The 22,193-nt window shown below is 42.1% G+C and overlaps 1 protein-coding gene across 1 annotated transcript in view; it reads left to right on the forward strand.

The window, feature by feature from the left end:
- The first annotated feature begins 1,492 nt into the window (after positions 1 to 1,492).
- LOC132829235 (arrestin domain-containing protein 5-like) overlaps positions 1,493 to 22,193 on the forward strand; it is a 45,199-nt gene continuing 24,498 nt past the window's right edge. Inside the window, exon 1 of the mRNA XM_060846605.1 lies at positions 1,493 to 1,769. Within this exon, the coding sequence (XP_060702588.1) occupies positions 1,493 to 1,769 (277 nt within the window). The remainder of the gene's footprint in view (positions 1,770 to 22,193) is intronic.

Consider the following 22,193-nt stretch of genomic DNA (forward strand, 5'->3'; position numbering starts at 1 on the left):
GAGCTCTTCATCAGGAATGACATTTTCAGCTCTGATCTCCAGCATCTGCAGACCTCACTTTTTACTCTAGGAATGGGGATGCCTTGTGGAAGTTGTACAGGGCCTTGGTGAGACTGCATCTTGAGTACAGTGTACAGTTTCGATCTGTTTATCTGAAGAAGGATGTTCTGACTATGCAGGGAGTGCTGCAAAGGTTTACCAGAGTAATTCTTACGTTGGCAGGTCTGACATATAAAGACACTGAGTTGGCTAGGAGTTTATTCATTGCAGCTTAAAGGAATGAGAGGGGTGGAATCTCATAAACACCCATAAGATTCTAACCGGACTGGACAAGAAGGATATTCCTGATGACTGGGAGTCCACAGCCTGAGGTCATAGTCGAAGAATATAACATGATGTCCGCATTCTTATGCAACCCTGTATTCTAGAAAAATCACACTTTAGAAACAGCACTTAAAGTGTTGGTGATGTAATTGCATTACAGCCAACAGACTTTTTTAAAAGTTCATGCTTTAGAAATAGTGACCCCAATTCGTCAATTGCGTGATAGCAAATTCGTGTTAACGAAGGGCGCCTTACAGCAGAACGACCTGTAGGCCATTTAGGACTGAGATGAAGAGCAATTTCTTCACTCAGAGAATGGTGAGCTTGTGGAACTCTTGCCAAGAAAGTGGTTGAGGCCAAAATATTAACCATCTTTAAGAAGGAGTTACATGTAGCCCTTAGGCTGACCAGTAATGATCATATTGAATAGGGAATGGGCTTGAAGGGTTGAGTAGCTTATTCCTGCTCCTACTTTCTAAATTTCTTTGTGTTCTTAACCCTATCGTAAGATACTTCAGCTGACTCTCCAGTTCAATGTTTAGGGTGTGTTGGACTGGTGATGGTTTTAGAGGAGTTCTTCCTGGTATTCTCACCACCATTTGTCTTTCAGCTAGCATCATGAAAACAAGATGATCCAGTGATACTCACATTGCTATTGTGCTCAATTTAGCTACTGCATTTCCTACAATTTGAAAAAAAAGCATATCCATTTGGCTGCAAACGCCCTAAGCTCTTAAAGAGGCTGCATGAATGCAAGATTTTTTTTAACTAAGAGAGTTTATGGTGATGCCACAGAGCTCTTCCTTATCCCATCCCAATTGTCTATAGCACACAACTATCATCACAGTCCACATTATGAACAATAAAGAAATATGGAAAAAGAAAACAACACATTCTAGATTAACACCACCAATCTTCATGCAAGTAATACAGAAGATGTACATGGTAGTGTTTTCAATTAGTCTGTTTTGTTGCCCACTGTTGTGACATCAGATAAATAATTACACAACAAAAGAGTATTCGACTATTAATGCTGTGAGACGAGCTGTCATTCCATTCGTGACATCATAATCATCTTTGACCTTTGAGCAGAGGAGCTCCTAAACTGCTCAAGGTATCCAGAGCGAAAACAATCAGTACCTGGGCCGTTCAAAGGCCTGTCCCTGTCATGGGGACAGTTTCTATATTTGTCCCCATACCAAAGGTTACGAAGTTGGAACTGATTTTTAAAGATCAAGTTTATCTGGCTGGTGAGACAATTGATGGCAAAGTTATCCTGGAGCTGAATGAACCTTTGTTCCTTTATTCGGTAAAGTTAAAGATCGCAGGAAAAGGATTTGTGGAGTGGATTGGAGAATCCGACGAAAATCTAGATTACACCAGGAAAATCCACTGCAGTAATAGAGAAGATTATTTTCATCATATCTTCACACTTTGGGGAGCAGGTACAAAGTTGAGATCAATAACTGAAAACAGGACAGCATTTGGAGACGGGCATGTGAAATCTGACAAACAGGATTATTCATACTTTGTGGTAGAAAAAAATACTGTGCCTTTCTTTCAGATCCTTTTTAAGATTTTGATGCACTTAAGTGGGGTCTGTAGTATACAATAATGTAACGCTGTATTGTGCAAATCAGAGAATGTGGTGGAATAAATGAGTTCAGATTATAATTAACTTGGGATGATAGTAAAAAAAACTGACCATGAATTTGTGGCTGAAAGCATGTCAGATAAACTTGTTACAGAGAGTAAATATGATATTCATTACATGCAATACAATACAAACTTTTAAGTATTTTAGACAAACATAGAATTTGAAAAAGGCATAGTTTTTTTTTAGCTGGCCTCTTTGGTGTTATATAAAAAAATGCCTTTAAATATATTTTCTTTAATGACTACAGGATGTACGAAAGCACTTTAAAACCAGTTAATAATTTTTGATATTAGGTCACTGTTATAATAAAGGAAACACAGCAATAATCTGCTCATAGCAAGATCACAGAAACTATAACATGATAAAGACCGGATATGTGCTTTTTTTGTGCTGTTGATAAAGGAGTAATTGTTGGTGTGGATACTCAGGAGAACACCACTTCATCGAAGAAGTGACGTGAGATCTTTTAGATCCACCTCGGAGAACAAACAAGGCTTCAAAGTGTTTCACTTGAAAGGCAACTTCACTGACAATGCAGCATTGAGCTGTCAGCTTAGATTTCTGCGCTCAAGGCTCTCAAGGTAGTTAACAACTCCTTGATAAAGGGGCAAGAGTGCTACTACTGAACCATAACTCACCTCAAAAAACTCTAGAAGTACTCAAAATTAAAATCTCGCTCTATCACGATTTTCCTTTTTGAAGACAAATAAATACGTAAGAAATACGAGCAGGAGTAGACCACCAGACCCCTCGAGCTTACTCTGCCATTCAATAAGATCATGGCTCCATTTACCCGCCTGCTCACCATAACCCATAATTCCTTTAATTGTTCAAAAATCTATCTTTGCCTTAGAAACATTCAACTAAGGAGCCTCGACTAATTTACTGGGCAGGGAATTCCATGGATTCACAACCCTTTGGATGAAGAAGTTCCTCCTCAACGCCGTCCTAAATCTGTTCCTCCTTATTTTGACGCTGTGCCCCCTAATTCTAGTTTCACCAACCAGTGAAAACAACCTCCCTGCTTCTCTCTTATCTACTCCCTTCATAATTTTGTATGTTTCTTTAACATCCTCCCCTCAACCTTCTAAATTCCACTGAATATATTCCCAATCTACTCAATCATTCCACATTAGGCAACCCTCTCAACTCCGGAATCAACCTTGTGAACTTCCTCTGCCTCCCTCCAACGCCGTTATATCTCAAATAATGTCATAACATATTGCATCAATCTTGAAAAGGGATTGATTAAAGTTTTAATGAATGGGATAATACAAGCAAAAATCACAATGAATAATTATCAAATAATACAGAATGATATTGGTTTTAGTATCGTCCAGTTTTCTTGTCCCCGGTTCCCTATGCAAAAGGCTGCCTGACTGTTTTAGTGAATTATCTCAGACAGTTAATACACAGTCCCATCCAATGTTGACAATGTTACCTGTTTTGTTTGGAGGCATTCCTGCAGGTTGGATCATGTAACATCACTTTCCCACTATTTATATCATTCCCTCCAAAATAAAAATATTTGGGGACAAAAACTAACAAAAGGATCATGATGCAGTATTAAATTGCAATTGTTTCTTTTAACGCAGGCAGCCCTTAAATATGAGGTTTGCCTGATGGTTTAAATCACAGGAGCATGAAGCCCAGTGCTGAATGTGCAGAGCTGATGTTCTTGTGAAAAGAAGGAACAACTCAAGCTGAGCTGCACCTCCTGGTTGCAGAATGTGCTGGAAGTGGCTGAAAGTAAAATTCTTGGAGAAAGAGAGTGAATGAGTTGTGAAAGGGAAGTAACTGAGCTCCCAAAGTCTCTGACTCAGTTCTGGAGTTCTTATTATAAGAGTTGGACAGGAAAGAGTGTGGTCCTCTACTTACAAGGGCGAAGAGGAGCAAACACCCTCCCTGTTTATTGCCAGACAGACACGGAGAATGGAAGCTTTAGAAATGAATCACTCATCATACACACACCACTCAATTCATCATGCACAACTCACTCACTTACTCACAATTATTTTCAATCAGGACCAACAAGTGACATTCATAATTTTACATCATTCCCACAAACTTAGTGTTGCTGCGTGACTCACAACCACATCTCACAGCTTGAACACACTGCAAGTTATTCAACCATGAAAATCAATAACCCCAGACACAGTCACGCTCATACTTAATCCTCTTCCTTCTCATATCCTAGTTCCTCCACAGCCCACAAAGGCACGGGGGTTGGGGGGAGGAGGGTGTGTGGCAGCTGATGGATAATGGAAATACACACACATGGCCACCATCACTTTTACACAATGCTTTCCCTGCTCCCACGCTGCAGCTCAGCCTGTGACGAGTGGCAGGTTTCAATGAACATCTCTCAATGCATTGGAGGCTTCATATCAGCCATTCTTTTATGGATTTGACGAATGGATTAAAAGCCAAATGTCCTTCCTGCAGCTAAACCTACCAATTTATCTGTGCTGAGAAACCACTCCCTCTAGTGGATGAGAAAAAAGTAATAAGGATGCATCCAGTAATATGAAGATTTTGACTCTATCTCATAAGTTATACGCTGAAGCAGTATGTTTGCAGGAAAAACTACAGATCATAACAGATGTGCAATCCAGAGCAATAGTCTTACTGGGCACGACATTGTGTTTATTTACAAACACACTGTCCATGGCAACATAATGGCCATTAAGGCACAATTAACTCAGCTAGATCCGGTAGGAGCAGTTGAGGGACAAGGAATGTCCATATGACAAAGGCCCAGAAAGCTGGCCTTCTGGCCTTGAAAAGGTGGTTTGAGTATCAACAGTTTTTACAATTATAGAACATGCATTCGGGACACTTGGGAATCAGCACCTGCACAGTTAGAGCTCAATGTGATGGGTCTTGGATCTCGAAAGACATTGAGGAGCTCATTATCGATTGTGAGACTTGTGCCATTGACTGACTGTAGCGATGAGAGCTGTTCCTCCTCACCATACTCCCCATACAGGTCCATGTGCCAGGAAAAATAATTTGTGAATTTTCCTGTTGAATGGAGATTAAGAAGATACATACCACAGATATTGTTATCCAAGTCTTACATATAATGTCCTTGATGTGGTCATTTCTGACGACAGGCCACATTTCACGAATGAGTCCACTCCATATTTACTCCTACAGTACTATCAAAATGTTCACAATAAGGAGCCATTCTGTGGTGCGCAACTGGCCACACACTATATTAAGCAGCAGTGTGCAAGCCAATTGTAACACTTAGGACAGGGACACAGGACCTGAACAGAAAATAAATAAACAGTCATCCACAGAGCTGGAGACCCACAGAGATTGTACTTTGTTCATACCCCCAATGGAATCATACAAAGGAACCACAGAAAACTTATTCCATTACAGGTGAATTGACCAACACATTGGTTGATTGGGGATGAAGCCAGTGGTGAACTTAATAATACAAGTAGTCCTAAAGCCCTCAGACTGTCAGGAAGAAGATCAAAAACAGTGGTCTTCCACCTATCAAGCTACCAGTGTTCCGAGAGAAAAAGTGACACCTTCAGATCACCTGAACTTTTAAAACCATAGATTTAGAGGTAATTGTAATTATCCACACAAATGTACAATATTTATAATGAGAATTAACATTCGGGCATGGAGATGTGTGCAGCATGCTGCAATACAGAGAGACTGGGAGTCCTTGTGCATGAATCACAGAAGGTTGGTCTGCAGGTACAACAGGTAATTAGGAAGGCACATGGAATTTTGTCCTTCATTGCTAAAGGGATTTGAGTTTAAAAAGCAGGAAGGTCATGTTACAGTTGTACATGGTGCTGGTAAGGCCACACCTGGAGTACCGTGTGCTGTTTTGGTCTCCTAACCTGAGAAAGGATGTACTGGAGGGGGTGCAGAGGAGGTTCACTCGGTTGATTCGAGAGTTGAAGGGGTTGGCTTGTGAGAAGAGACTGAGTAGACTGGGATTATATTCACTGGAATTCAGAAAAATGAGGGGGGACCTTATAGAAACATATAAAGTTATGAAGGGCATCAATAAAATAGAAGTAGAGAGGGTGTTTGCACTGATGGATGAGACTAGGACAAGAGGGTATGGCCTCAAGATTAGAGGAAGCATGTTTAGGACTGAATTGAGAAGGAACTTCATCACCCAGAGGGTTGTGAATCCATGGAACTCCCTGCCAAGAGAAGTAGTTGACGTTACTTCAGTAAATGTTTTTAAAGCTAAGATAGTTTTTTTTGAACAATAATGAAATTAAGGGATACAGTGAGAACGCGAGTAAGTGGATCTGAGTCCACAAAACGATCAGCCATGATCTTATTGAATGGCGGAGCAGACTCGAAGGGCCAGGTGACCCACTCCTGCTCCTAGCTCTTATGTCTTTACATGGTACATTGATATAAACAGATCTGAAAGGGTTAACTTTGAGGAATGATATAAACGCCAACCTAACATGACGTGATATGGACTTGTGAATGGAACACTGCGGACCCCAAGGGAGCAAAACCTAACATCTAGTGGTCCTCCTAGTCTCTGTATGAATATCTATCACAATGGCTCCCAACCTTTCTAGTATCAAGGCACACTTATTGCATAAATCTTCGAGTAAAAAATGAGGTCTGCAGATGCTGGAGATCACAGCTGAAAATGTGTTGCTGGTTAAAACACAGCAGGTTAGGCAGCATCTCAGGAATAGGGAATTCGACGTTTCGAGCATAAGCCCTTCATCAGGAAACGTCAAATTCCCTATTCCTGAGATGCTGCCTAACCTGCTGTGTTTTAACCAGCAACACATTTTCAACACTTATTGCATAACTGAGCAAATTCTTTTCTCTCCTGTGCATGCACGGTGTCAAATGTCAGCAGGTACTGCTTTCAACATTGGACAGTGAGGATCCAGAGCAGATCAGCTGCACAGATGTGAAGATTTCGTAGCACACTTCTCACCTTGTTGTACACTGTTTGAAAACTAGTGATCTGCCATAACAATGTAACTGGTAACTAGTTGCTAACTAACAGTAAACAGTATGAATTATAAGATACCAGGAAGTGGTTTTTCCTCTACCTCAGCAGAAACCCAGACCCTATAGACTTTAAGATGATTGAGGTGGTAATTTGCATCATGAGCTGTAGCTCATGCAGCATTGTGAGCTGAGTGCCATTACAACAGTAATTAGATCAGTCACAATCTTACCGAATGGTGCAGCAAATTCAAGGGGCCAAATGACCTGCATCTCCTAATTTGTACAGATTCATTCAGGAATTCATGAGTTCAAGAATCTTCCAGTCATTCCTCAATGATGAGAAATCCGAAATGTCAGATCAGTCATCTTTCGTGCTGAATAGGCTAGGGATGTTTTCCCTGGAGCGTCTGAGGCTGAGGGCTGACCTTATAGAGGTTTATAAAATCATGAAGGGCATGGATAGGGGAAATACACAGGTTTTTTCCCTGGAATGTGGGAGTCCAGAACTAGAGGGCATAGGTTCAGGATGAGAGGGGAAAACATTTAAAAGTGACCTCAGGGGCAACTTTTTCACACAGAGGGTGGTACATGTATGGAATGAGCTGCCAGGGGAAGTGGTGGAGGCTGGTACAATTGCAGCATTTAAAAGACATCTGGATGGGTATGTGAATAGGAAGGGCTTTGAGGGATATGGGCCGGGTGCTGGCAATGACACCACATTAGTTTATGATATCTGGTCGGCATGGATGAGTTGGACTGAATGGCCTGTTTCCACGCTGTACATCTCTATGACAGGCACCCATGGGGTACGGGACCCTGCATCCTAAGTTGAGCCCCATTGATCTGTTTTATATTCAAATAACAGATGTAACAAGATCCAATTTCTACCGTATAGTGTTACTTTCTAAAGGCGAAGCAGAAATTTGATATTGACACTGAGATATAAATCACAAACTGACCTTTGATCTTCAGGTTAAAGGTTACTCTACCATAAAATGTAATCTGCCTTTGAGCAGAGGGAGCATGCGGCATTTTTAGATTCCAATCCTGTACTAAAAGATATATTTTTTACTTGCATTTGGAAGACGTTAACAAAATCTAAATGAAATCAAAGTGCTAACAGCACAGGAGAAGCAACAGTACTGTCATAGTAGCACAGAGTACAGTTGCAAAAGCAGGAAAACAAAGCTCACAAAAGCACCAAGTAGAGCCAACAGCAGTGAGGCAGTAGTGATATGCAAGCTGCCAAAAACATGCCTCTATTATGCAGAATCTTATGTTGTGGAGCATGCATGAGATGGGATAACAATTAAGGAATGATGAAGATCGAGGGAACCGAATGCACAGGGGTTTCTGAAAAATTTGAAGCAAGTGATGGAGGAAACAATAAATACTTGCATTTACGTAGCAACTTTAATGTAGGAAAGTACTCTGAGATGCTTCACGGACAGAAAAGAAGTTGGAACTGGTCGAATGCACAACGAAGAGTTAGGTTTTCAGGAAGATTATAAAAATGAGGAGATTGTAGGGAGAGATTTTCAATGTGATGATGATGTTAGAGTAGAAGGGGAATAATTGGGAAGATGAGAGGGTAAAATCATGATAGACCAGAGAGGGCAAATTGGAGGGTGTCACCAGAACAAAGCCACACAAGGAAAGAAAAGTCAAAGGACAAAATATGCAGAAGGACAGAGAGATAAACCTCTTTTTGTTCCAAAGGTTTTTACATCTGATGGGTACCTTTTGGAAATGGTGAGGACTGCTGATGCTGGAAGACAGGATTGATAAATAGTGGAGTTGGAAATCCTAATGAAGGATCCTGACCCAAAACATTAAGTTTCCTGCTCCCCGATGATGCCTGACCTGCTGTGCCTCTCCAGCTCCATTTTTGACTGACTAAGTCTTAACAATTTGTCACTTGCTATAATGTAGAGAAACACAATAGCCAATTTATACACATCAAACTTTCACAAACAATAATATAATAATTCAGTCATGTTGGGTGCAGAATAAATACTGGCCAGGACATTAGGAAGAACTTCCCTGTTCTTCAAATAGTGCCAAGGAATCATTCACAACCACCTGAGAAAGCAGATAAGACTTCAATATAACGTCCCATCTAAAAGACAGCATGTCAACAGTGCAGTACACCCTCAGTTCTGCACTGGATTGTCAGTGTAGATTTTCTGTTCAAATCCCTGAAGCACTTCATAAACCCACAAGCTTCTGGCCTCAGAGATGACATTGTCTTTGACTGAGTCAGAATTGACAACTTTGAGAGATGGGGTGGCACGGTGGCTCAGTGGTTCACACAGCTGCCTCACAGTGCCAGGGACCCAAATTCAACTCCCACCTTGGGTGACTGTCTGTGTGGAGTTTGCACATTCTCCCTTGTCTGCGTGAGTTTCCTGTGGGTGCTCTCGTTTCCTCCCACAGTCCAACGATGTGCAGGTCAGGTGGATTGGCCATGCTAAATTGCCCAGAGTGTTAGGTACATTAGTCAGAGGGAAATGGGGTTGGATGGGTTACTCTTCAAAAGGCCAGTGTGGACTTGTTGGGCCAAATGGCCTGTTTCCACACTGTAGGAAATCTAATCTTTAAAAAAAAGAACAGGACATATTGCAGCATTGAATGACACAGAACGGAACAGGCCAGAAGAGAAATGCCTGGAGATATTTTCTAATTAACCCTGTTCAGCGATGTTATTACACACTCTTTGAATTACATGGACAGAGGTTGGGACATTGCACCACACCATAAGACACCTCCCCCCCAACCACACCCCCTCCCCCAGATCTGGGCACTATAATTCAGAGAAGCAGCAGCTGCAACTTTAAAGCCACCAAATTGAAAAATGGATTACAGGTGTATTTTACTTTATGTAATTCTCAGCAGCACTACAAGTGGTTAAAATAGACCCAATATATCTGCACTGAGTCATCTTTCAACCCCAGCATATCTCACAAACCACCAGATAAATCTATGTAAATCATTAATTTGTAATCCCCCAGCTCATTTGAAACATTCTTACTTGTGTATAAAGTGCTTCCTACTTTGTCCTTAGTTGCAGACGTAAATGGATTCACCAGCATTGAACACGTGTACTGAATAAAACTGTATGTGGTTATGCAGCTGCAATGGACCTTGGCGCGGTATGAGAGGATGTGGAGTTGGTGGCCCTGATTAGGTGATGGGAATGAGCGCAAGCCCAGTGCCTTCCCAAAGCTGGGGAAGTCAGAAAACCCAGGGTACTTAGAACAAACTGTCACATGAAAGCCTCCTCTGGCTGGTCACTATGCCTAACCACTGATAGGCCTGCCAGCTGCAATCTTGGCCAGGGCTACGATAGGTCAAAAGATGTAGGAACAGAATAAGGCTTTTTGGCCTATTGAGTCTGCGCCAGCATTTGATCATGATATGTTTCTCAATTCCATTCTTCTGCTATCTCCCCATAACCCTTGATCCCCTTAGTAATGAAGAACCTATCTAACTCAATCTTAAATACTCTGAATGACTTGGCCTCCACAGCCCTCCTGCAGCAATGATGCACCACCCTCTGGCTAAAGAATGTCCACCTTATCTCAGCACTTCAACTCAGTAAGCATAGGAGATTTGCAACGTAAATATAGGATGGGGTTTGGATGTAAAAGAAAAGTGTACATTTATATGACACTTTTGATGACCTCTGGATATGTGAAAGCACTTTAAGGTCAATGAAGAATTTATAGTGCAGGTACTGCTGTAATTTAACAAATATGGCAGCCACTTTGATCACAGCAGAGTCCCAGATACAGTAATAATGCAATGCCTGGATAATCTTTCTTAGGTGTTGGTTAGAACTAAATGTTAGCCAGTACAGCAGGAGGGCTATACTAAAGGGTAAATGTGGCTTCAATTTAATGTCTCATTCAAAAATGACTCCTGCAACAGTGCAGTACTAGAGTGTTATGAATGAGCAGGTCCAAAATCTATCATCTTCCAACTCAGAGGCAGTTCCCAAGAAATTCTTCTTCAGGTGAAATGTTGTGAGCCTATCTGTTTTTCTCCTCAATTTTCTGTTTACATTCTTGGAAATGACACATATAAAAATCTGTATATTCTGTATGTTTCATAGAGAGCATCTTGCTACTGATTTTCATTAAAATGATATTTATGCGCTGAATTATTTGAAATCTTCCAGTCCCCATATTTGACTGCAAAGAATGATTTCCTGTGTCATCTGCGTTGTTGAGAATTAGAAAGCAGTTGCATAATGACATCAATGTATGCGTGAAGTCAGTTGATTGTAGGGTGAGATGAGATCTTTACTAACACACTTAAAATCCTTAAGATCTTGCCTTGTTGATCCTGAAAAAAACTATTCATCACACTCAAAAGGATTGGCTGTGGGATGGGGGAAGTGTTCATGTAACGCAGCTCTGAAAAAAGGAAATAAATAGAAAAGTCAAGTGTAAGTACTTCACAGGGAGGGTAGCTGGTTCAATGGGGTTGCAAAGGAAGATTATCTAGTTAAAAATCATACAACACCAGATTATAGTCCAACAGGTTTAATTGGAAGCACACTAGCTTTCGGAGCGACGTTTCTTTATCAGGTGATTCTCCAAATCATGAAGATTATCTAGGTTGATTGCAACAGAAATTTTAAGAGTGATAGACAAGGATTCAATGAGAAAACATCGGGCCATGAGTAGTGGATTCAATTCTCAATTTAGAGCAGAACATTTCTCGTTTGTAATGTGTCAGGAGTTGAAAATAATACTTCTGTCCTATTACTGCCCCCTAGTGCTCTCCTCCTTTATTAGACTAACTTCTGAGTTCTCACAGGATTGTTCCCATAACATTCCTGAATCGGTGAAAAGAAAGGATTTGCTATAGAGATGTTCATTTAATGCTAAGCATATTAGGACAAATATTAATTGCTAGTTTATAAAAATTCATTCGGGGGCATGGCTGTTGCTGGCTGAGCAGCAGCTATTGCCAATCTCTTGTTGCTCTTGAGAAGATGCATTGAGCTGCGTTCTTGAACTGCTGCAGTCATTGGGTTGTAGAAACACCCAGTGCAGGGTATTTGGGAGGGAGTTCCCGACATTGTGAGGGCAATATCTTTCCAAATCTGGACGGTGAGCAGCTTTGAGAAGAAGCTGCAGGTGGTACCTGCCTCTCTCGTGTTCCTCACGGGTCGTGGTTGACAGTTTGGAAGGTGTTGTTGAAGAAGCCTTGCTACATTTCTCCAGTGCATCTTACAAATAGTACACACTGCTGCAATCATGCATTGATGGTGGAGGGAGTCAACGGTTTTGGATGCAGTGGCAATAAAACAGGCTGCTTTGTGGTGTCAAGCCTCTTGATTGTTGTTTGAGCTGCACTCACCCAGATAAGGGGGGAGCATTCCATTACATTCCTGACTTAGTTCAAAATCACACAACACCAGGTTATAGTCCAACAGGTTTATTTGGAACTAGCGTTCGGAGCGCTGCTGCTTCGTCAGGAAGCTGTGTTCAGTTCTTCCCAGGAGAGGAGAAACTCTGCCATGTTCTTCGCAGCCTGAAACACATCATCGATGAGGATGGGCACCTCGCCAAGACCCCCCCAACACCTCCACGTTTTATCTTTAAACAACTGTCAAACCTTAAACAGACCATTGTTCGCAGCAAACTGCCCAGTCTTCAGGACAACATCGACCATAACACCGTACAACCCTGTCAAGGCAAGCACAAGACATGTCAGAGCGTTGACACAGACACCACCATTACATGTGGGGACATCACCCATCATATCTGCGGAATGTACTCATTGACTCAGCCAGTATTGTCGATCTCATACACTGCAGGCAAAGATGTCCCAAGGCCTGGTACATTGGCAGGACCAAGCAGACGCTATGACAATGGATGAATGGACACTGCACAACATTCATTGGACAGGGTTGTTCCCTCCCAGTCAGGGAACACTTCAGCGTTCAGGGACATTCGGCCTCGGATCTTCAGGTGAGCATCCTCCAAGGTGGACTTTGGGATACACAACAATGCAGAGTGGCTAAGCAGAGGCTGATAGTCAAGTTCAGTACCCATCAGGATGGTCTCAACTGGGACTTTAGGTTCATGTCATACCACAGGTGAGCCCACTATGCACGCACACATGTCTCACGTGCACTCACACGCGCACTCTCACTCTCTCTCTCATGCACACAGACATACATATTACTCTATGGGGAGAGTTTGCATTTGCAGAATGTGGTTGCAGATACATTCTATTTTGCTCAAAAAGTGCACAATCTGCAATCAATGAAGGTAGTCAATCCAACGAACATTTTATAAATTCACTGCTGCAGCCCTGGGTTTGATTCCTTGTCAGGGAAGTAACATTTAGAAGACCTAACAACATGTATTTGTTTCCAAGTCATGTTGGTGCGGTAATGTAAATAGTTTTCACATAACTATTCCAGCTGCAATATATTAGGGATGGCACAGTGGCTCACAGCACCAGGGTCCCAGGTTCGATTCCAGCCTCGGGTGACTGTCTGTATGGAGTTTGCCCATTCCCCCATGTCTGAGTGGGTTTCCTCCGGGTGATCCTGTTTCCTCCCACAGTCACAAAGATGTGCAGGTCAGGTGAATTGCCCATTGTGTTAGGTGCCTTAGTCAGAGGGAAATGGGTCTGAGTGGGTTACTCTTCAGAGAGTCGGTGTGGACTGGTTGGGCCGGTTTCCACAGTCAGGAATCTAATCTTAAAAAGAAATTCCTACTTTTGAAATAGAACCAGTCAGACTCAAGATTGAAATACAGACAGATTCTAACCTCACACCTTTAATGCATTGTCTGAGCTGAGATGTCACTTGTTTTTTATAAAAATGAGAGTTATCTTGAGAATGTGACTTAAAAGGAGTTCAGGGTTTACATATTAATGAACTGAAACCTGCAACCCATTCTAAAAAATGAAAGACTTAACATCAATCGAGGTTTGTTCAATATATCGTTTCAGTTGCATCACACCATAATTTTTTGCTATAAATTTTGTCTTATGATCCTGCTCCACAGCTACCTGAGGAAGGAGCAGTGCTCCGAAAGCTAGTGCATCCAAATACACCTGCTGGACTATAACCAGGTGTTGTGTGATTTTTAACTTTGTCCACCACAGTCCAACAACAGCACCTCCACATCATCCCTGACCTTTGCCTTGTACATGGTAAGTAGGTTTTGAGCTGTCAGAATATGAGTTTGACCCTGCAGGCTTCCTTGCATCTGAATTACAACAATATTTATGGTTACTCCAGTTCAATGCATGTTCAATGATAACTACCAGGATGTTGACAGTAGGGGGAGCAAGAGACTCCTAAAAGGAAAATGTTTCTCTCGTATAATTTGTGTGATTGCACATAGAGTTATAGAGTCATAGAGATGTACAGCATGGAAACAGACCCTTCAGTCCAACCGTCCATGCCGACCAGATATCCCACCTGCCAGCATCTGGTCCATATCCCTCCAAACCCTTCCTATTCATATACCCATCCAAATGCCTCTTAAATGTTGCAATTGTACCAGCCTCCACCACATCCTCTGGCAGCTCATTCCATACATGTACCACCCTCTGCGTGAAAATGTTGCCCCTTAGGTCTCTTTTATATCTTTCCCCTCTCACCCTAAACCTGTGCCCTCTAGTTCTGGACTCCCCAACTCCATGGAAAAGGCTTTGTCTATTTATCCTATCCATGGCTCTCATAATTTTGTAAACCTCTATAAGGTCACCCCTCAGCTTCCGATGCTCCAGGGAAAACAGCCCCAGCCTGTTCAGCCTCTCCCTAAAGCTCAAATCCTCCAACTCTGGCAGCATCCATGTAAATCTTGTCTGAAAAACAACCCTCCACCACTACCATCTGTCTTCTACCTTTGAGCCATTTCTGTGTCCAAATGGCTAGTTCTCCCTGTATTCCATGAGATCTAACCTTGCTAATCAGTCTCCCATGGGGAACCTTGTCGAACGCCTTACTGAAGTCTATATAGATCACATCTGCTGCTCTGCCCTCATCAATCTTCTTTGTTACTTCTTCAAAAAACTCAATCAAGTTTGTGAAACATGATTTTCTACGCACAAAACCATGTTGACTATCCCTAATCAGTTCTTGCCTTTTCAAATACATGTACATCCTGTCCCTCAGGATTCCCTCCAACAACTTGCCCACCACTGAGGTCAGGCTCACTGGTCTATAGTTCCCTGGCTTGTCTTTACCGCTCTTCTTAAAGAGTGGCACCACGTTTGCAACCTCCAGTCTTCCGGTACCTCACCTATGACTGTCAATGATACAAATATCTCAGCAAGAGGCCCAGCAATCACTTCTCTAGCTTCCCACAGAGTTCTCAGGTAGACGTGATCTGGTCCTGGGGATTTATCCACCTTTAACCGTTTCAAGACATCCAGCTCTTCCTCCTCTGTAATCTGGACATTTTGCAAGATGTCACCATCTATTTCCTACAGTCTATATCTTCCATATCCTTTTCCACAGTAAATACTGGTGCAAAATATTCATTTAGTATCTCCCCCATTTTCTGTGGCTCCACACAAAGGCTGCCTTGCTGATCTTTGAGGGGCCTTATTCTCTCCCTAGTTATCCTTAACATATTTGTAAAAACCCTTTGGATTCTCCTTAATTCTATTTGCCAAAGCTATCTCATGTCCCTTTTTACCCTCCTGATTTCCCTCTTAAGTATACTCCTACTTCCTTTATACTCTTCTAAGGATTCACTCAATCTATCCTGTCTATACCTGACATATGCTTCCTTCTTTTTCTTAACCAAACTCTCACCCTCACCTTGACCTCCTTCCACCTATCACATTTCCATCGCCCCTCCCCCAAGTCCCTCCTCCCTACCTTTTATCTTAGCCTGCTGGACACAGTTTCCTCATTCCTGATGAAGGGCTTATGCCCGAAATGTCGAATTTCCTGTTCCTTGGATGTTGCCTGACCTGCTGCGCTTTTCCAGCAACACATTTTCACCTCAATTACTTTAGTCATCCAGCATTCCCTATACCTACCAGCCTTCCCTTTCACCCTGACAGGAATATACTTTCTCTGGATTCTTGTTATCTCATTTCTGAAGGTTTCCCATTTTCCAGTCATCCCTTTACCAGCGAACATCTGCCCCCAATCAGCTGTCGAAAGTTCTTGCCAAATACTGTCTAAATTGACCTTTCTCCAATTTAGAACTTCAACTTTTAGATCTGGTCTATCCTTTTCCATCACTATTTTAAAACGAATAGAATTATAGTTGCTGGCCGCAAAGTGCTCCCTCACTGACACCTCAGTCACCTGCCCTGCCTTATTTCCCAAGAGTAGGTCAAGTTTTGCACCTTCTCTAGGAGGTACATCCACACACTGAATCAGAAAATTGTCTTGTACGCACTTAAGAAATTTCTCTCCATCGAAACCTTTAACACTATGGCAGTCCCAGTCAATGTTTGGAAAGTTAAAATCTCCTACCACAACTACCCTATTATTCCTACAGATAGCTGAGATCTCCTTACAAGTTTGTTTCTCAATTTCCCTCTCACTATTAGGGGGTCTATAATACAATCCCAATAAGGTGATCATCCCTTTCTTATTTCTCAGTTCCACCCAAATAACTTCCCTGGATGTATTTCCGGGGAATATCCTCCCTCAGCACAGCTGTAATGCTATCCCTATCAAATATGCCACTCCCTCTCCTCTCTTGCTTCTCTTTCTATCCTTCCTGTAGCATTTGTATCCTGGAACATTATGCTGTCAGTCCTGCCCACCCTGAGCCATGGTTCTGTCATTGCTATGATATCCCAATCCCATGCTCCTAACCATGCCCTGAGTTCATCTGCCTACCCTGTTAGGCCCCTTGCATTGAAATAAATGCAGTTTAATTTATTAGTCCCACCTTGTCCCTGCCTGCCCTGACTGTTTGACTCGCCTCTGCTCTCAACTATACCCGTCTCAGATCGATCTCTTTCCTCACTATCTCCCTGGGACCACCCCCCTCCCCCAACAACCCCCCCCCACCTTCCTAGCTTAAATCCTCCCAAGCAGTTCTTGCAAATTTCCCCGCCAGTATATTAGTTCTCTTCCAATTTAGGTGCAATCCGTCCTTCTTGTACACGTCACTTCTACCCCAAAAGAGATTTCAATGTTCCAAATATGTGAATTCTTCTCCCATACATCAGCTCCTCAGCCATGCATTCATCTGCTCTATCCACATATTTATACTAAGTCCTTATTTGGGGAAAATTGGAAATAACACCAGTTTTATTTCATCATGTCAATTTGAAGTGTTTATTAATTTAACCCTAACATATTTTCAATTGTCTAAATTGGCTCAATGGCATCTTGTCCTCTTACAAAACAGATAGAGGTACAACAATTATGACAGAGAGGCTATTTGGCCTGTTGTGCCATTGTTGGCTTTCTGCAAAAGCCATTCAATGAAGCACAATGCCCAGCTCATTCCCTAATGAAGCCCTGAAACATGTTTTCCCCTAAGTTGCTGATCGAATTCTACGTTGAAAGCCCAATTACTTCCACTAGAGTCTCAAGCAATCAATACAGTTCCTAAACATTTGCTTCATAAAATTATTTTCCTTATATTGCAGGGTTTCCTTCAGTCAATCACCTTAAGTTGATATTTTATGGTTCTTGACCTTTCCGACCATTGGAACAGGCATTCCCTATCTATTCTGACATAGTTACTATGGCTTTGAATATTTCGATCAAATTTCCTGAAATGCTTTTCTACAGAGAACAAACCCAGCTTCTATAATTTACTTTCACAGTTGAAGTTTCTTGTTTTGAAACCATTCTCAAATCTTTCCTGCATCTTCACAAACGCCTTTACATTTTTCTTATATGCAGTATCTAGAATTGGACACAGTACTCCATTTGAAGGCCAACGAGTATTTTACAAAGGTTTATCATAACTCATGTGCTAATGCAATCAAAACCTCCATTTTAAAAACCCAGGATCTCTATGCATTTTAACCACATTGTCAATCTACCCAGTCACCAATGATGTATTCACACAATCCCACAAGTCCCTTTGCAGATTACTGTAGTTTTAAAAAGTAATATTGCCTCTTCGTCTTCTGCCAAGCTATATTTATCACTTCACACTTTGCTACATTAAATTTCATCTGCTACTTACTTTCTGATCTCCAGGTCTCTCTTCCATACTTCGACAGTCCCCGTGATATTCCCTGACATCCTGGAGATATTGACGAATGTTCTTTATTTCCTTCTTGACCATGAGATTCACTTGAATTGCATTTGATGTCTGAATTTACCTTTTCTCCTGCCAACATGTTTTACCATGTGATCAGGATTTAACTAACTTTAATCTCCAAGTACTGTTACCTGAGTTAAAGGTCCTTTGTTAAATCATAGAATCCCTAAAGTATGGAAGCAGGCCATTTGACCCATCGAGTCCACACTGCCCTTCTGAAGTACATCCCACCCAGACCCACCATCACCATAACTCTACATTTCTCATGGCTAACCCACCAGGCAGCATATCTCTGGACACTGTGGGCAAGTTAGCATTATCAATCCAGCTAACCTGCACAGAGAGGAGCACCCCGAGGGCACCTGCACAGACCCGGGGAGAATGTGCAAACTCCCCACAGGCAGTCGCCCAAGGGTGGAATTGAACCCAGGTCCCTGGTGCCGTGGGGCAATATTGCTAACCATGGAGCCACTTAAAATGAAGCCACTTATTTTAACTCTAGATTGCCCATTTTTATTTCTATAAATAAGCTAAATCACATTATCCAATGATCACTGTTCCCTAAATGTATCCTGATTAATCCCCAACCTGCCTTGCTCTCTAGAACCAGACCAGATCCCACAATGCATTCTTCCTCACTGGGCCAGAGCATAACAATAATATGATCATCCTAAATGCACTTCTTTACTCACTCTGTCCTTTTTCATGTTAATATCCCAGTTTATATTAACATTTCCCATTATCATAACTTTATAGTACCTCTGTAATTTCCTTGTAAATATGCTCCCATATTATTTTTCCCATAACAGACCATATCAGTGGTATATGGGCACTTCAAATGTTTCTTAACCCCATCACCAAAGTTTTTTAAATACCTCCCAGAACTTCTTTTCTCTTCAGTCCTGTAATATTCCCCATAATCTTTTCTGTCACCCTCCTTTGTTTCCCACTTTGTTTTATTTGAATACTTTCAATCTAGTTAAAAATCACACTACTCCAGGTTATAGTCCAACAGGTTTATTTGGAAGCACTAGCTTTTGGAGCGACGATCCTTCATCAGGTGAGTGTGGAGAATAAGGTCATAATCACAGAATTTATAGCCAATGGAAGTGTGATACATTTGGCAATTTTAGATTAAACCTTTCAGCTCTTATAAGGGCACAACTTTACCTTGCTCCAGCCTCCTATTTTTACACTCATTAGCATGTGGCACAGAGTAATTCAGAGATTGTTACTTCTCAGGTCCTGCTTGCATGTCTCTTTCTTAGCTCCCCAAAAATTAGCTGGCAAGATTTTCTTTCTCTTTCTACTGATATTGTTGGTATTGATATGGACTATGGTTTCAGGCTTCCCCGGACAGCTTTGTAGGCCTCGGGTTCCATCTTTAACTGTGAGGTAGTATGTCAGCATGGTTTCATCTCTGCTGCTGTAGAAAGCCAGGTCAGTTTCTCTAACCACAAAATCTCCTGTTAAAGTTGCTGTCCCAAACATTTTCCTTTGCCTCTCAACTGATCCACACATTGCTGTAGCTGCACTCCCCAGAAGGCCACTTCCCACTGGCACCAGTAGGCAGGGTGTGTTTCAGTCCTTCCCTTTCCTACAGCACTCTCTGACGTTACAGTGTGACTGCGCCCAGAAACATACTTTCCACATAGTTCACAGACACTTGTGGCTGATGAGAGCTGAAACTGACAAGCAGCATCTTGGAACAGGATGTGCATTACACTGAACTGGTGTGTTCTGCCTTTATTTATCAGACTGACTAAACTTCAAGAGAAATGTATTAAAGAGGTGCAAAAGAATACCCTTCCTTGTGCTGGTGTCATTTTTAGTTTCCACTAACCTCCCTCCCTGACACTTGTGTTCACTGCACCAGCCCTGAAGTCATTCAGCAGCTCACCTCCAGGCTTTCTGAATTTCCAAAAGGAAGAAATTACTTTTTTTTTCACCCACCCCATCTGCCCGCCCTCCAAATTCCACCTGATTAAATATTGTGATGTCAATCTAAATTCCGAGAGTGCTCCGGCATTTGTATTAGATGATTACTCCCTCCTTCTATTCTGTTTCGTCTTGGCTGGCCTCCTCCCTTGGTCTCTATGCTTTCAACTTTTATAACTCAATCACTTTCAGTTTTGGTTCTGCCCAGTTTTATGGGCAAAATTTTAATTGATTTTTCAATTAAAATAACAATGTCAACTCCGGATGCTGTGCTAACCACCTTACAAAGTCTTCACTGTTTAAAACTCTCAAACGAGATAATAATGAGACCTGGGTATATTGTCAGCTGTGACTCAGTGGTAACACTCTTAATCGAGTTGAGAGTGTGGTGCTGGAAAAGCACAGCAGGCCAGGCAGCATCTGAGGAGCAAGAGAATCGACATTTTGGGCATAAGCCCTTCATCAGGAATGAGGCTTGTGGACCAAGGGGTGGACAGATAAAAGGGAGGGGGATAGGGCTGGGGGTAAAATAGCTGAGAGTGAGATAGGTAGATGTAAGGTGGGGATAATCAGAGAGGAGTATGGAACAGAGAGGTGGGAAGAAAGATGGACAGGTAGGACAGGTCTTCAGGGCAGTGCTGAGTGGAAAGGTTAGAACTGGAATAAGGTGGGATGGAGAGAAAATGAGGAAACTGGTGAAATCCACGTTAATCCTGTGTGGTTGGAAGGTTCCAAGACAAAAGATGAGGCATTCTTCCTCCAGGAGCGAGTGGTTAGAGTTTGACGATGGAGGAGGCCCAGCACCTGCACGTCCCTGGCGGAGTGGGAGGGAGAGTTAAAGTTTTCGGCCACGGGGCGATGGCTCAGTTTAAACTATTGAGCATGAAATCTAGTGCAGCATTCTAGGAATTGTGCAATGTAGGAGATGTGGCATTTTGGATAACATGTTAAACAGAGGCCTGCTGGACAAACCTTCCTGAAGTCAGGAAGACTACAGACCTTGATCATTGGGGGTCAGAAGGCAAATGCAGAAATCCTGCCCTCTATATCAAACAGCTATCAGTAATTCTTGCCAAATTGGACATATGCAGGGAATGATTCTCAGGAGAGATTCAAGCAAAGCAGGGCTATTTGAATTTAGTACTGAGTTTGTTTGTTAATTCACAGTGGGGGAAGTGAGGACTGCAGATGCTGGAGATTCAGAGTGCAGGAGCGACAAGTCATGGAGTGGATGCAAACTCTTGGGGTGTGGATCAGATCTGTTCAAGTGACATGATCCCCATCCCCAGCTCCTTAAACCCGGAACACAAAAGAGGCTAAGCTATCAGTCAGAGTAAAAGAAATGATGATCTGCTGAAATCCTTTGGTTAAGTAGCCATCTAGAATAGATGAAAAAATAAAACATGACTACCCACTCCACAATTTAAACAGAGTGCTTTGACATTCTCCAAGAACAATTATGTCATCTTGGAATGATTAATAGAGTTTCAAAAGATACAATTATCTAAGCAGGAGATATTGGAATAATGTATTGACAGTTTAAAGAGACTAATAAAGTACTAAGTTCTGATGACATCACCAGACTCAAAACCTCAGGAAGGACATACTTAGGAAAGATGTGGAAGCTTTGGAGAGGGTGCAGAGAAGATTTACCAGGATGTTGCCTGGAATGGAGAATAGGTCGTACGAGGATAGGTTGAGAGTCCTCGGCCTTTTCTCGTTGGAACGGCGAAGGATGAGGGGTGACTTGATAGAGGTTTATAAGATGATCAGAGGAATAGATAGAGTAGACAGTCAGAAACTTTTTCCCCGGGTACAACAGAGTGTTACAAGGGGACATAAATTTAAGGTGAAGGGTGGAAGGTATAGGGGAGATGTCAGGGGTGGGTTCTTTACCCAGAGAGTGGTGGGGGCATGGAATGCGCTGCCCGTGGGAGTGGTAGAGTCAGAATCATTGGCGACCTTTAAGCGGCAATTGGATAGGTACATGGATGGGTGCTTAATCTAGGATAGATGTTCGGCACAACATCGTGGGCCGAAGGGCCTGTTCTGTGCTGTATTGTTCCATGTTCTAT

Source organism: Hemiscyllium ocellatum, chromosome 28 (genome assembly GCF_020745735.1).
Source record: "Hemiscyllium ocellatum isolate sHemOce1 chromosome 28, sHemOce1.pat.X.cur, whole genome shotgun sequence".
Taxonomy (NCBI): Eukaryota; Metazoa; Chordata; class Chondrichthyes; order Orectolobiformes; family Hemiscylliidae; genus Hemiscyllium; species Hemiscyllium ocellatum.